The sequence below is a fragment of the Hemitrygon akajei genome, chromosome 12 (assembly GCF_048418815.1).
Source record: "Hemitrygon akajei chromosome 12, sHemAka1.3, whole genome shotgun sequence".
In the NCBI taxonomy this organism is placed as follows: Eukaryota; Metazoa; Chordata; class Chondrichthyes; order Myliobatiformes; family Dasyatidae; genus Hemitrygon; species Hemitrygon akajei.
In genome coordinates, this window is record NC_133135.1 from 50,433,983 (window position 1) to 50,449,073 (window position 15,091).

At 45.2% G+C, this 15,091-nt stretch overlaps 1 protein-coding gene across 1 annotated transcript in view; it reads right to left on the reverse strand.

Annotated features, from left to right (window-relative positions):
• LOC140736994 (cytochrome P450 2J2-like) overlaps positions 1-15,091 on the reverse strand; it is a 46,645-nt gene that overhangs the window by 11,939 nt on the left and 19,615 nt on the right. The window contains exons 7-8 of the mRNA XM_073063075.1: positions 9,216-9,400; positions 6,008-6,149 (exon numbers count right to left, since the gene is read on the reverse strand). Of these exons, the coding sequence (XP_072919176.1) occupies positions 6,008-6,149; positions 9,216-9,400 (327 nt within the window). The remainder of the gene's footprint in view (positions 1-6,007; positions 6,150-9,215; positions 9,401-15,091) is intronic.

Sequence of the window (15,091 nt, forward strand, 5' to 3'; positions counted from 1 at the left end):
GAGAACCAATATCCTGTTGGTGCGCTTGGGGCCCTGCCCGGAGGAGGCAGGTGCGAGCTATTTGGAGGCATTATCGATGCACCCAGAGTTTCGAGCTGCTTGTGCGGACGTGTGTAGCAGCATTGGGCCGATACCGAATTCAAACAAGAGCCGGTGGTGGTACGGCCTGGGGGAGTATCCGAGGGTGAGACCCTCTTAGTGGACGCTGCGAAATACCACCAGGGAGGGGAGTTGACTGCTGAAGACACCTCGGTGAGGCAGAGGTTGCGGCGACTGGCCCCTACAGCGTGGCAGACGAAAGGCAGCGTGTGTGTGGATTATATTGGGCCGTAGAGGCGATGGCCTATCTGAGTGGTGCGAAGACATTTAAGGTGCTGGATCTGAGGAGTGGATGTTGCCAGATCCCGATGAGTGAGGCCGACAAGGAGAAGACAGCGGTTAAAAGTTTCCTAGGAGTCTTTCCGGTCCGAAAAGATACCACAGGGTATCTCCGGAGCCCTTGCAACCTTCCTGCAGAGCATGTGGAAGACCATGGGGTGTGGAGGCGTTTGGAATTTTGACGTATGTGGATGATCTCCTGGTATTTGGATTTGCCTCAGGAGAATATGAAGTGAGGTCGTTGCAGGAGCGGCTGAGAACTACAGAGTTAAAGTGTTTTCTGGACACGTGCCAGGGCTGGCGAAGGTCGCAGCTCGTGAGTGTCAGTCTCTACGGAATCAAGTTTGAAATGAAGACTGAGAGACCGGAGAGAGTGATCTGGAACCATTTGAAAGACTTACAAGTTGGAGAGAACGAAGAAAGTTGTTTGACTGAGGGCCACAGCAAACTGAGAGCCTGGAGAAGGGAGTTTGCGGAGGTGAAGAAATTGCGGACAAATCTCGGAAGGGGGAAGCAGTAGCTTGAAGGGAACCTGAAGGTTGATCTGGAAGAAGTCATGAGGAGAAAAAAAGCTGGAGAGAAGTGCAGTGAATACTGAACTGGAGGGTGACCAATCTTTAACTGCTGCTTTTCAGGTCGGGGTGGAAGAAGCTGTTGGAGTAACTGCATTCCAGATTGAGATGGCCGGGATGCAGGAGTCAGAACTGCTGAGCCAGGGGCCAGAGAAGATGATAATCTCAATTGCAGGAGGCTGAAGAGACTGCAGGAGCAGTGCAGGCCACGTGTTTCCGTTTGGAGAAGATCAAACAGCAGCTACCGATCAAAGAAATGAGGAAGAATACGGATTCAAAGGCTGATGTGCTGGATGTGTGGTACATGCTGCCTTTTGCTGACTTTCCCTCGATTGAGGAAGAGACCTTTGGCCCTTCTTCCACTGAGTCAGGTGTAGTGGGGAGGGTTAGCTGTGTGCAGTGTGGGGCATGAGTGAGAGGTTGAAAGAGGAGTTGGTAGTGGACCCAAGGTACCCCCAGCTATGTCCTAGCCTAAGGGTTTAGGTGAGGGGGGTACGGAGGTCTCAGAAGGGTTAGGGAACGCCCAGATAGTTGGCCTATATAGCGCCTAAGGAACAGGGCGTGAGGTTTACTGTGTGGGGAGGAGATGTCACTGCTTGTGCTTGGGTTACGGTGTGTTGGCAGGAAAGGTGACGAGTTATCTAATAGTCATGGGGACATGACTTTTATTTGGTGGGGGGAGAGTGTAACGGGGGGTTTCTTTTTTTTTTGTTACTGTGTATGTAATCAAAATGGCATCTTTGTTTTGTTAAAAGTAGGAATGCTGGCGCCTGTGTTAATAGTAGGAATGCTAGCGTCTTTGTTATGATAAGTGCTGGAAACTTGTTTGGGACTGTAAACTGATTGTTGGCGGGGATTTTGGGGAGTCGGCGCGATGGAGTGAGAGAGAGAGGACGGGATGCTGGAAGCTGGGCGACGGTCCCCGGCCCAAGGTTTTCGGTGATGAGAGAAGACGGAGACAGAGGAGTGTGGAGCGTCTGGTCGACCACCGTGGGGGTCCCAGGAGGCGGGTCGAGGAAGTCGGAGGGGATCGAATGGTGGCCAGAAGACTTCAGTAATTGAGCTCCAACGGTTGTGCACGAAGTGGTTTGGACTTTGATAAGTTTGGCGCCTTTTCTTTTTTTCTCTTATTCATATATACTGTATCGTTAGTAATCGCTTAGTTATAGTAATCTTTATAAATTGTACTCATTTAATCGCATAAGGTGTACTGTCTGTTTTTTGGGCGAGGCGGGGACATCACACAGCATCCACACCAGCTGATTACCCAGTTTGGTGGGGCTGAAGGCTGCTCCCCCTAGACTAGAATGAGATTGAGCGATGCCTGAGGCAACCCAGGGGTTACATTGTGGGGGTGTTCGTCCGGGATTGATTTCTGTGGAAGCTGTGTGATCGCCCTCTTTAAATTATGTCTGCGGCGAAGAGCTGGTGTGCCTTTGTGGGTGTGCGATTGCCGGTTATCTCTGCATGTGTGTTGGGTGGGGTGGCTGCTGTTGGTAGCCCGGAGGTCGTTGTTCGAGTTCCGACTAGCGCTGACGAAATGGTGGTGGTACCATGGGTTGTCCGTACTGTTTGGAGAGTGAGGAGTGATAGGTTGGGATGTTTCAGCTATGGTGGGCTCCGCCCGGTTGTTGGAATAATGTCCAGCCCTAAAGGGGCGGAGCAGACCTCTCAGTTGTTGGGTGAGTGGCAGTGCTTGGCTGAGGGAAAGCGACAGGGATTGGTTGAAAGTTTGAGTAGGCGGGCTGGTAGCGTTGTTAGAACTGTCGGGCGCAATTACCTCGAAGTGACAGCTGCCAGTTCTGGAAAAGTGTGGGAAAATGCGTGTGGTTCGACTGGAAGTCAAATGCCGCAGCTGGGGGGCTTATCATATCCGTGGCAGGAGATTGGTGGGAAGTTTTTAGGGTATCCCTTTTGGTTAGGAGGGCAGATAAATTGCTTGCGGAGACAGGGGGATTTGTCAAGGGGATCAGTTGTTCCGTTGATCCGAGAGGTGTCGGGAAACTTAGAGGAGGCCCAGTGGGGGAACGGCTTGGGGTCTCTGGGGGAGCACGTTCCCAGCAATGTACCAAGGAACTACCGCAAGGAACAGACCCTATTCCTGAAGGCTTAGAGGGACCACGCACTCAGGTGTTACGGATGGATAGAGTTCAAGTTAAAGCCATCCTCGGCACCGGGGCACCTGTTAAGTTGCTGTACAGTTTGTTTTATAACCGTTTTTGGAAGCCTTTACCCTTGATGACATTGACGGCACTGGAGATTTGGGGTACCAGTGCCGGTGATTATAAAGACGACGGTTGTTGGTCAGTGAAAATGGAGTTCTTAGAGGCAAATGTGGAGGTGACTGAGGTTCGTGAATCGTTGATGCTGATGTGTCCGGACACTGTTGAGACGGGCAGCATTTCGGTTATGGAGAGAACCAATATCCTGTTGGTGCGCTTGGGGCCCTGCCCGGAGGAGGCAGGTGCGAGCTATTTGGAGGCATTATCGATGCACCCAGAGTTTCGAGCTGCTTGTGCGGACGTGTGTAGCAGCATTGGGCCGATACCGAATTCAAACAAGAGCCGGTGGTGGTACGGCCTGGGGGAGTATCCGAGGGTGAGACCCTCTTAGTGGACGCTGCGAAATACCACCAGGGAGGGGAGTTGACTGCTGAAGACACCTCGGTGAGGCAGAGGTTGCGGCGACTGGCCCCTACAGCGTGGCAGACGAAAGGCAGCGTGTGTGTGGATTATATTGGGCCGTAGAGGCGATGGCCTATCTGAGTGGTGCGAAGACATTTAAGGTGCTGGATCTGAGGAGTGGATGTTGCCAGATCCCGATGAGTGAGGCCGACAAGGAGAAGACAGCGGTTAAAAGTTTCCTAGGAGTCTTTCCGGTCCGAAAAGATACCACAGGGTATCTCCGGAGCCCTTGCAACCTTCCTGCAGAGCATGTGGAAGACCATGGGGGTGTGGAGGCGTTTGGAATTTTGACGTATGTGGATGATCTCCTGGTATTTGGATTTGCCTCAGGAGAATATGAAGTGAGGTCGTTGCAGGAGCGGCTGAGAACTACAGAGTTAAAGTGTTTTCTGGACACGTGCCAGGGCTGGCGAAGGTCGCAGCTCGTGAGTGTCAGTCTCTACGGAATCAAGTTTGAAATGAAGACTGAGAGACCGGAGAGAGTGATCTGGAACCATTTGAAAGACTTACAAGTTGGAGAGAACGAAGAAAGTTGTTTGACTGAGGGCCACAGCAAACTGAGAGCCTGGAGAAGGGAATTTGCGGAGGTGAAGAAATTGCGGACAAATCTCAGAAGGGGGAAGCAGTAGCTTGAAGGGAACCTGAAGATGACCATCGACAGTTCAAATGAAGTGCAAAGCCTGAAGGTTGATCTGGAAGAAGTCATGAGGAGAAAAAAAGCTGGAGAGAAGTGCAGTGAATACTGAACTGGAGGGTGACCAATCTTTAACTGCTGCTTTTCAGGTCGGGGTGGAAGAAGCTGTTGGAGTAACTGCATTCCAGATTGAGATGGCCGGGATGCAGGAGTCAGAACTGCTGAGCCAGGGGCCAGAGAAGATGATAATCTCAATTGCAGGAGGCTGAAGAGACTGCAGGAGCAGTGCAGGCCACGTGTTTCCGTTTGGAGAAGATCAAACAGCAGCTACCGATCGAAGAAATGAGGAAGAATACGGATTCAAAGGCTGATGTGCTGGATGTGTGGTACATGCTGCCTTTTGCTGACTTTCCCTCGATTGAGGAAGAGACCTTTGGCCCTTCTTCCACTGAGTCAGGTGTAGTGGGGAGGGTTAGCTGTGTGCAGTGTGGGGCATGAGTGAGAGGTTGAAAGAGGAGTTGGTAGTGGACCCAAGGTACCCCCAGCTGTGTCCTAGCCTAAGGGTTTAGGTAAGGGGGATATGGAGGTCTCAGAAGGGTTAGGGAACGCCCAGATAGTTGGCCTATATAGCGCCTAAGGAACAGGGCATGAGGTTTACTGTGTGGGGAGGAGATGTCACTGCTTGTGCTTGGGTTACGGTGTGTTGGCAGGAAAGGTGACGAGTTATCTAATAGTCATGGGGACATGACTTTTATTTGGTGGGGGGAGAGTGTAACGGGGGGTTTCTTTTTTTTGTTACTGTGTATGTAATCAAAATGGCGTCTTTGTTTTGTTAAAAGTAGGAATGCTGGCGCCTGTGTTAATAGTAGGAATGCTAGCGTCTTTGTTATGATAAGTGCTGGAAACTTGTTTGGGACTGTAAACTGATTGTTGGCGGGGATTTTGGGGAGTCGGCGCGATGGAGTGAGAGAGAGAGGACGGGATGCTGGAAGCTGGGCGACGGTCCCCGGCCCAAGGTTTTCGGTGATGAGAGAAGACGGAGACAGAGGAGTGTGGAGCGTCTGGTCGACCACCGTGGGGGTCCCAGGAGGCGGGTCGAGGAAGTCGGAGGGGATCGAATGGTGGCCAGAAGACTTCAGTAATTGAGCTCCAACGGTTGTGCACGGTGGTTTGGACTTTGATAAGTTTGGCGCCTTTTCTTTTTTTCTCTTATTCATATATACTGTATCGTTAGTAATCGCTTAGTTATAGTAATCTTTATAAATTGTACTCATTTAATTGCATAAGGTGTACTGTCTGTTTTTTGGGCAAGGCGGGGACATCACACAGCATCCACACCAGCTGATTACCCAGTTTGGCGGGGCCGAAGGCTGCTCCCCCTAGACTAGAATGAGTTTGAGCGATGCCTGAGGCGACCCAGGGGTTACAGTTATTTATTAGCACAAAATAGCATTATGAAGCTAAAAGTTCGTAGCCACTTTCCCCATAAAGATTACGAACTTCTGTTCATTCAATTGTTTTAAAAGATTCTTCAATTTGTAGTATTCATTCTATCAAAAATATTAAAAGGTTAAAGGTTAATCTGTTGGGTCGACAGAAATGGACATGATACAATCCAAGTAACTTGAACCAAATAAATAACAAGGAAGCTGCTTTCTTTCTTTCACTCACTCACTCCTAACGTATTCAACTAATTACTAATTTCTGCCATATACTGTGACATAAATTAAACTATTTACCTCCAGAGAAAGGGACAAATGCTTCCTTTCTCACAAATTTCCCATTTTTGTCCAGGAAGTGTTCAGGATTAAATTCCTCAGGTGTTTCCCATTCTGATTTGTCCATCAACACTGAGTAGAGGTTTGTCGTTACCTGTGTGCCCTAATGACCAAACAAGAAATATATGTCAATTGAAATAGAAAGTTTCAATCTTCTATATCTAAGCTTGGATATGAGGAAAGGCTAGAAGATATATATGGCTTCAACTCATTAAAAACCAAGATACAACTGAACAGAAGCCCAAGGGACCATCTTAATATGGTTGCTGAGTTTTATCATTACCCCTGCATGCTGCAAACGTTAAATATGCAAATCAACAACATTCACTAGTTGAGTTCTTGCATGTCTGTTCCGCTCAAGAGCCAGCAAAAGTCCCAGGGTGAGTCTGGGTGAGATGGAGACCATAGAACATGTAAACAGCCATTTGGCACACAATGTCTATCAAAACCTCTGGGCATCCACCCATATTAATTGGGTGTTGTGAAATGAACTTGAGCTTATGGTAATGGAACCATTAGGAAACTGTGATAAAATTTACCCTGCAATTTGAAACAAAGAAGCTAAAGTCAAATGTATCGGCACTACAGAGGCATAGAGAGGAGCTGGCCAAGCTTGACTGGAAGGGGACACTTGCAGGGATGATGGCAGAATTTTAATGGCTAGAGTTTCTGGGAGCAATTCAGAAGGCACAGAACAGATACACCTGAAAGAAGAGAAAGTATTCTAAAGGCAGGATAAAACAACTGTGGCTGACAAGGGAAGTCAAAGCAAAAGACAGGGCATATAATAGAGTAAAAATTAGCAGGAAGTTAAAGGATTGGGAATTTTTTTAAAAATGAACAGCAGGCAACTAAAAAAATATTGGTGGTGGTGGGTGGGGGGGGGGAGAAGATGAACTATGAAAGTAAGTTAGCCAATAAATGGCAGACGAACTGAACTTGTATTTTGCATCAATCTTCACTGTATGCTGGAAGTTTTACAGTATCAAAGAGCAGAAGTGAGTGCAATTGCTTTCACTAGAGAGATGGTTAAAGATAAAGGTAGGTCATGCAAACAGTTTTTTCTATTAGACTATTTTCTAAACGGGGAGAGAATTCAAAAATGTGAGGTGCAAACTGATTGGGCAGTACTCACGCAGGATTCTCTAAAGGTTAATTTGTAGGTTGAATCAGTGGTGAGGAAGGCAAATGTAATATTAATATTCATTTCAAGAAGACTAGAATATAAAAGCAAGGATGTAATGCTGGGGCTGTATAAGGCACTGGTGAAACCTCATGGAGTACTGTGAGCAGTTTTGGCCCCTTATTTAAGGAAAGATGTGCTGACATTGGAGAGGGTTCAGAGGAGGCTCACGAGAATGATTCCAGGAATGAACGGGTCATCATATGAACAGTGATTGAAGGCCCTGGGCCAGTGCTTACTGCAGTTTTGAAGAATGAGGGGGAAGAGATCTCATTGAAGCCTATCAAATGTTGAAAGGCCTAGATAGAGTGGATATGAAGTGGATGTTTTCTTTGGTGGGGAGCTTCAACAACCAGAGAGCATAGCTTCAACTTATCCATTTAGAACAGAGATAAAGTGAAATTTCTTTAGCCAGAGTGTGACGAATCTGTAGAATTTGTTGTCATAGGCAGCTATGGAGGCTAGGTCACTGAGTGCGTTTAAGGTTGAGGTTGATAGGCTCTTGATTAGTGAGGGGTGAAAGGTTCTGGGGAAAAGGCAGGAGAATAGGGGTTGACAGGGAAATGGATCAGCCTTTATGAAATGGTGGAGCAGACTCAATGGGCTGAATGGCCTAATTCTGCTTCTATGCCTTAATCCCATTCTCCAGCATGACCAATATTCTTTTATGCCCAAACAATTCAATGCTCATCCAACACAAAGTACACTGCAGATGCTGTGGTCAAATCAACACGTACAAACACGCTGGATGAACTCAGCAGGTCAGGCAGCATCCATTGAAATGAGCAGTCAACGTTTCGGGCCGAGACCGAGGCCGAGACCCTTCAGTCCTGACTTAAGTGTGTCTATCATTGATATGGAGAATAGTTGCCTGCAGACTACCCTCTCTACACTCTTCATAATGTTATATATCTCAATCATGTCACTCCTGAACCTCCTTTGTTCCAGGGAGAACAGACACAGACTCTCCCGTCTCTCCTCATTACAGAAACACTCCATCCTAGGGAACATCCTGGTGAATTTCCTCTGCACCCTCTCCAGCAATGTCATATCTTTCCTGCAGTGTGGGAACCAGAACTGTATGTAGTGTAGTGCTCCAGCCAAAGTACAACCAATGTTTTATAAACTTGGAACCAACCTCCCTGCTGAGCAAAAGAGGATGGTTCTATGGCTCTCAGTATACAGGCGGATGGTGCAAATTAGTGGTTTATGTAGGGAGTATGGAGAAGCAGAATTAAGGTGTTAATGTGAAACCCATCAGCATGGTTCTTCTGCTGCAGATCTGGATGAGGTCATTGTAGCTTGAAAAATGCAAGCGCTAACTGTTAACCAATTTTTCTAAGATGCAAGGCAATAACAAGCAAATTGTCCTTGTGGTCTTCATCACATCCTAGTTTGTTTCTGTGCACCTATGTTTTACTCCTAAAAGATTTGTGGTGTTATCCATTTTTCACATCATGGTCCGAGGAAAGCTAAGGATAAAGAGTGGACTTTGAGAATGGAACAAGGAGGGAGATTCAAGTCAGCAAAAGCCAGTTCTAAAACATAAAGTAGTTTTTAATCATAGTGAATAACCAAATGTTTGTATGGAGCCAAATAGAAAAGAGAATTATTAAAGAAATATTTTGACAGGAGCAATGGAAACAGTGGAGATTTGTTTAAATACCGGTAGATAAATTAAGATAGACTGATTATGAATGGTATTTCTTGCCTGTGAGGCTGTCATGATATCTTGATAGATTTTTAGTTTTAATCCATAACACAAGTATTTGTCAGAATAGTAAAAAGGAAGGAAATGCCTCAATAGGCTTCAAGAAATGAATTATTCAGATCAAAACACACCCTAGCTTTAGCAAATCTCTCAAACTGTGAATACTCACATCACCCATCTCTTATAATCATCTTTCTTGATTCTTTCACCTTATTTATATTGTGCTCTGTGTTTGTTCAATATTTTTTCATGTTCAAAACCTGTGTTTCAATTACCTTTGGTATGAAATATTTTCCCACTGTCGTATCTCGAGTAGTTTCCCTGTTAAGAGTAAATGGGACTATGACGCCTTTTCGCTGTATTTCATGAACAACTGCATTGGTGTAAGGAAGATTGATTCGATCATCCATCATAGGATCTCGCTGGCCAATTAAACTCACAATCTCATCATGGACTTTCTCTGCAAAGAAAGAGAAAGGGTACAGAAGTATCCAGATGACCATGACAATGCTACTTTTTTAACAATAATAATTAAGCTTTTAACATGCCACTGTGCCCCAAGCAAAGCTCTAGTAGATATGGGGAAAAAAACAAACCAACATAAAAGAGTATCTTAACAGACCGGCAACACTCAGTCCATTAGGCAGTCTCAGTGGAAAGAAGGGTTGACTTTACAAAAGGAAGATCTAATGGTCATGTGCTCAGTGCCATACAGCAAAGGCGGTGGCCTTGGCCCATGTTGATCATCAGGTCCTATCAATATTAATCCCTTTTATTAGTACTTCATCCGTGGCCTACTCAGCTTCAGCGATTGAAGTAATTGTTCAAATGCTTCTTTGATATTGTGAATGTATTTGCCCTTGTCACCTTCTCAGGAAGTGTTCCAAATTGTAATGATCCTATTGATGAAAATCTTCCTCAGATTTCCTCTGAACCTCCAACACCTCATCTTAAACCTTTGTCCTATGGTCTCAAACACCTCTGCCATGGGGAAAATGTCTCACTGTCTACCATATCTCCACTTCTCATGATTTTGTGTTTCTACCATGAGTGGCCTGTTACCTTGCCGAGTGGCCCTACGACCACACCAAACCTTTCATGCAGGAATATTAGAGTTTAAATGACCTCATATGGTATGTTGAATTCTAAAGGCACAGTTGTGTAGGATGAGATATTTGTATTCTATGTGGTAGAATTTCATAGCAAAGCGTATCACTTGATAAAAAACTCATGAATGATTGCCAAGGTGAAGCCTACTTTGGCAATGCTCAGGAGGGACCCAGTTGAGAAAACCTGCCCAGGGAACCAAACCATGGGAACCAGCTGTATGTAGGTATCTTTAAGGTAAAAACTACCTCCAAGCTTCCAACAAATCACAATCTCATAAACCTCACCATTTCATCTCTTCTCATTTCCTCCAATCCTCACGCTCTACCTGTCTCCACACACTTGCCCATTCTGATCTAGGACAACCAATTCTCTTTGGACAGCACGTAGCATAGTGTTAACATAATGCTTTACAGCACCAGCGTTCCGGTTCAATTCCCGCTGTTTGCATGTTTTCCCCATGACCATGTGTGTTTCTTCCAGGTGCTGCAGCTCCCTCATACATTCCAAAGATATATAGATTAGGATTAGTAGGTTGTGGACATGATATGTAGCTGCCAGATGCAGGGCAAAACTTGCAGGCTTCCCCTACCACATTCTCGTACTGTGATGGTTGTTGATGTAAATGACACAGTTCAGGGAATGTTTTGATGTTTCAATATATATGTATGTCAAATGAAGCTAATTTTTAAAAAGAGTCTTAGCTTGTCTGACAGCACAAACTTGACTATTCCTCCCTGGAAAATTACCCTATTCTTCCCTCCCTTGTCCCAATACTTAACTGCTTCACTCACTTTGAAAAGAAAGTGAGCAGACAAATACCCTTGCATTAAACTTGTAAGACTAGTTAAGTTGCATACAATGCCTTGTGCACAGCACAATTTTACAACAGAAAACATTTAGATAAAGCATGCAGAGCCCGCCACAGTGTACACAGTCACAGATCCTTATCCCATGTAGAAGAATTTCTAGGCCATTACTTAGTTTTTTTATGGGCTAGGATTTGTGAAACCTTAACAGCTACATAAATGGCTATTGTGTTAAGTTACACATAAGCACCTTGCTAATGGTAATGTGTTCCAGGCCAAATGAATATAAGACACAAAAGCACAATTAGGCCATTCAAGTCTGCTCCACCATTTCATTATGGCTGATCTATTATTCCCTTTCAGCCCTATTCTCCTGCCTTCTTTCTACGACCTTCAACATCCTTACTTATCAAGAACCTTATTACAGGAAATATTCTACCATGGATAAGGCAGTGGCTGATTGACAGGAGGCAAAGAGTGGGAATAAGGGAAGCATCTTCTGGTTGTCTGATGGTGACTAGTGGTGTTCCACAGGGTTCTGTGTTGGAACCAATACTTCTTACGGTAAAGGTCAATGATTTAGATGATGGAATTGATGGCTTTGTTGCAAAGTATGCAGACGATATGAAGATAGGAGAAAGGGTAGATTGTTTTGCAAAGTAGAGAGGTACAGAAGGACTTGGACAGATTAGGAGAATGGGCAAAATAATGGCAGATGGAATACAACGTCGGGAAGTGTATGGTCATGGTAGAAGAAATGAGAGGGTTGACTATTTTCTAAATGGAGAGAAAATACAAAAACTGAGGCGCAAAGGAATTTGGGAGTCCTTGTGCAGGATTACCTAAAGGTTAATTTGCAGGTTGAGACTGTGATGAGGAAGGGAAATGTGATGTTAGCATTCATTTCAAGAGTACTAGAATATACAAGCACTGGTGAGACCTCACCTGGAAATTCTGTGAGCAGTTTTAGGCCCCTTATCTTAGAAAGGTTGTGTTGAAACTGGAGAGGGTTCAAAGGAGTTCCACGAAAATGATTCCAGGATTGAATGGCTTGACATATGAAGAATGTTTGATGGCTCTGGGGCTCTATTCACTGGAATTCAGAAGATTGAGGGGTGACCTCATTGAAACCCATAGAATGGTGAAGACTGGTTATAGAGAGTATGTTTCCAATGTTGGGAGAGTCTAGGACTAGAGAACACAGGCTCAGGATAGAGGGGCGTCCTTTTAGAATGGAGATGAGGAGGAATTCTTTTAGCTCGAAAGTGGTGAATCTGTAGAATTTGTGGTCAACTATTCATGTATATTTAAGGCAGAGGTTGATAGATTCTTGATTGGTCAGGGCATGAAAGGATACGGGGAGAAGGCAGGAGATAGAGGCCGAGAGGAAAATAGAATCAGCCATGATGAAATGATGGAACAGACTCGATGGACCAAATGGCCTAATTCTGCTCCTATACTTTATAGTATTATGGTTTCTATCAACCTCCCTGTAAATATACCCAATGACTGAGGCTCCACAGCCATTTAAATAGAAAGTATATACAAAAATGCTGGCAAACGCAGTGCAAGAAAATGAAAATTTCACTTGTAAAAGATCTGAATGGCTGGAAGCAAGGAGATAAAATGATAGGATATTAAGGTGCTATGGGAAGTGAATGCATTGTGAGCAGGAGGGATTGAGAAGTGAACTGGGGTATCATGAAGGGAGAGACCCAATTATAATTTTGAAAGGAAAAGTAAAAAGGATAGTGGAAGCATTATGAAGGGGATAGTGGATTCATTGAATGTCAAGACTGATGGGTTGGAAGATGTTAGCAAAAACAAACTTGTAATCCACAAATAAGGTAACTATATTTATGAACTACTCAGATTTGCATTGCAACAGCCTTTATTTGGAGACAGTGAGGAGTTGTTCAATGTGTAACAAAGGTGAGGTACAGGAGATTGGCAATGATGGAGGATAAGGACTAGTTTTGCCTCCATTCAGGAAGTGAAGTGCCAGCAGTCTGTTCTGGTAGGAGGTGGACATGTGGAGATATGGAAAGTTTGGATATCCATGGTGTAAATGAGACAGCTGGGACTATCAAAATGGAAACTACAATAGTTATCAAATTAATCTGGCCACTCATTATTCTCAGAAGTATTGAAACAATGGTTCATACTTCATAACATTTTTCTTTAGTGTTAATTTTCCAAATCATGTTTCTTAGATAATTCTAAGTATCAATAACTCGCAGCACCAATATCTTAGACATATGGTATCTTGGTACAAAGCATCACTGTTCACCAATTTAAAATCAGGCAAGATCATAGTAACACACGCAAAATACTCAAGGAACTCAGCAGGTCAGGCAGCATTTATGGAAAGGAATAAAGAGCTGCTGTTTTTGGGCTGAGGCACTTCAATAGAACTAGAAAGGAGGAGAAGGAATATAAGCTGGAAGGTGATAGGTAAACCAAAAACACAAGAAAATCTGCAGATGCTGGAAATCCAAGCAACACCCACAAAATGCTGGAGGAACTCAACAGGCCAGGCAGCATCTATGGAAAAGAGTAAACAGTCAACGTTTTGGGCCAAGACCCTTTATCAGGACTGGAAAAAAAAGATAAGAAGTCAGAGCAAGGGTGGGGGTAGAAGTACAAGGTGATAGGTTATAGATGAGTAGGTGAAACTGGGAGCGGGGAGGGGGTGAAGTAAAGAGCTGGGAAGTTGATTGGTGTAAGAGATAAAGGGCTGGAGAAGGGAGAAGAGGACAGAACACCATGGAGAAAGGAAAGGGGGAGGAGCATCAGAGGGAGGTGACTGTCAGGTAAGAGGAAAAGGTGAGAGAGAGAAACAGGAATGGGGAATGGTGAAGGAGAGGGTGGGTGTAGTTCCTGCAAGTTCACACCATTGGGTTGGAGGCTACCCAGACAGACTATAAGACCATAAGACGATAAGATATAGGAGCAGAATTAGGCTATTTGGCCCATCGAGTCTGCTCTGTCATTTCATCATGGTTGATCCAATTTTTCTCTCAGCCAAATCTCCTGCCTCCTCCCCATATCCCTTCATGCCCTGACCAATCAAGAATCTATTAACCTCTGCCTTAAATATACATAAAGAATTGGCTTCCACAGCTGCCGGTGGGAAAAAATTCCACAGATTCATCACTGTCTGGCTAAATAGAGTTGCTTCTCGAATCTGACCGTGGGCTCATCGTGGCAGAAGAGATGGCCATGGACTGACATGTCAGAACGGGAATGGGAAGTAGAATTGAAAAGGGTGGCCACTGAGAGATCCCACTTTTTCTGGCGGATGAAGCACAGGTGCTCGGTGAAGCGGTCTCCCGACTATGATGTGTCCCACCGATTATAGGAGGCCAAACTGGGAACACCGGATAAAGCAGATGATCACAACCGACTCACAGGTGAAATGTCACCTCACCTGGAAGGACTGTTTGGAGCCCTCAACGGTAGTGAGGGAGGAGGTGCAGCAGCAAGTGTGGCCCTTGTCCACTTGCAAAAATAAGTACCACGAAGGAGATCAGCATGGAGGGACAAATGGTCAAGGGAGTCACGTATGGAACAATCCCTGTGGAAAGTAGAAAGTTGGGGGGGAGGAAAAATGTGCTTGGTGATGGAATCGCATTGGAGATGGCAGAAGTTACAGAGAATTATGTGCTCGGCAGAGAAGCTAGTGGGGTGGTAGGTGAGGACCCTATCCTTGGTGGCATGGCAGGAGGATGGGTTGAGGGCAGATGTGCGCGAAATAGAAGAGAGGCGGGTGAGGGCAGCATTGATGGTGGAGGAAAGAATGCCCCTTTCTTTGAAGGAGGACATTTAATTAGTTCTAAATGAAAAACCTTATCCTGAGCTAAGAGCAGATGCAGCAGAAATTGGACTGAGAGAAGTGATGGCATTTTTACAAGTGACATGGTGGGAAGAAGTATAGTCCAGTAAGTTGTGAGAATCAGTGGATTTATAAAAGACGTCAGTAGATAAACTGTTTCCAGAGACAGAGAGACCGAGAAAGGGGAGGGAGATGTCAGAAATGGACCACGTAAATTTGAAGGCAGGGTGGAAGTTGGAGACAAAGTTGAAGTCACGAGCTCAGCATGGGTGCAGGAAGCAGCCCCAATGCAGTCATTGATATGGCATAGAAAAAGTTGGAGAGTGATATTTGTATAGGTTTGGAACATACTGCTCCATGTAGCCAACAAACAGGCAGGGATAGCTGGGGCCCATATGAA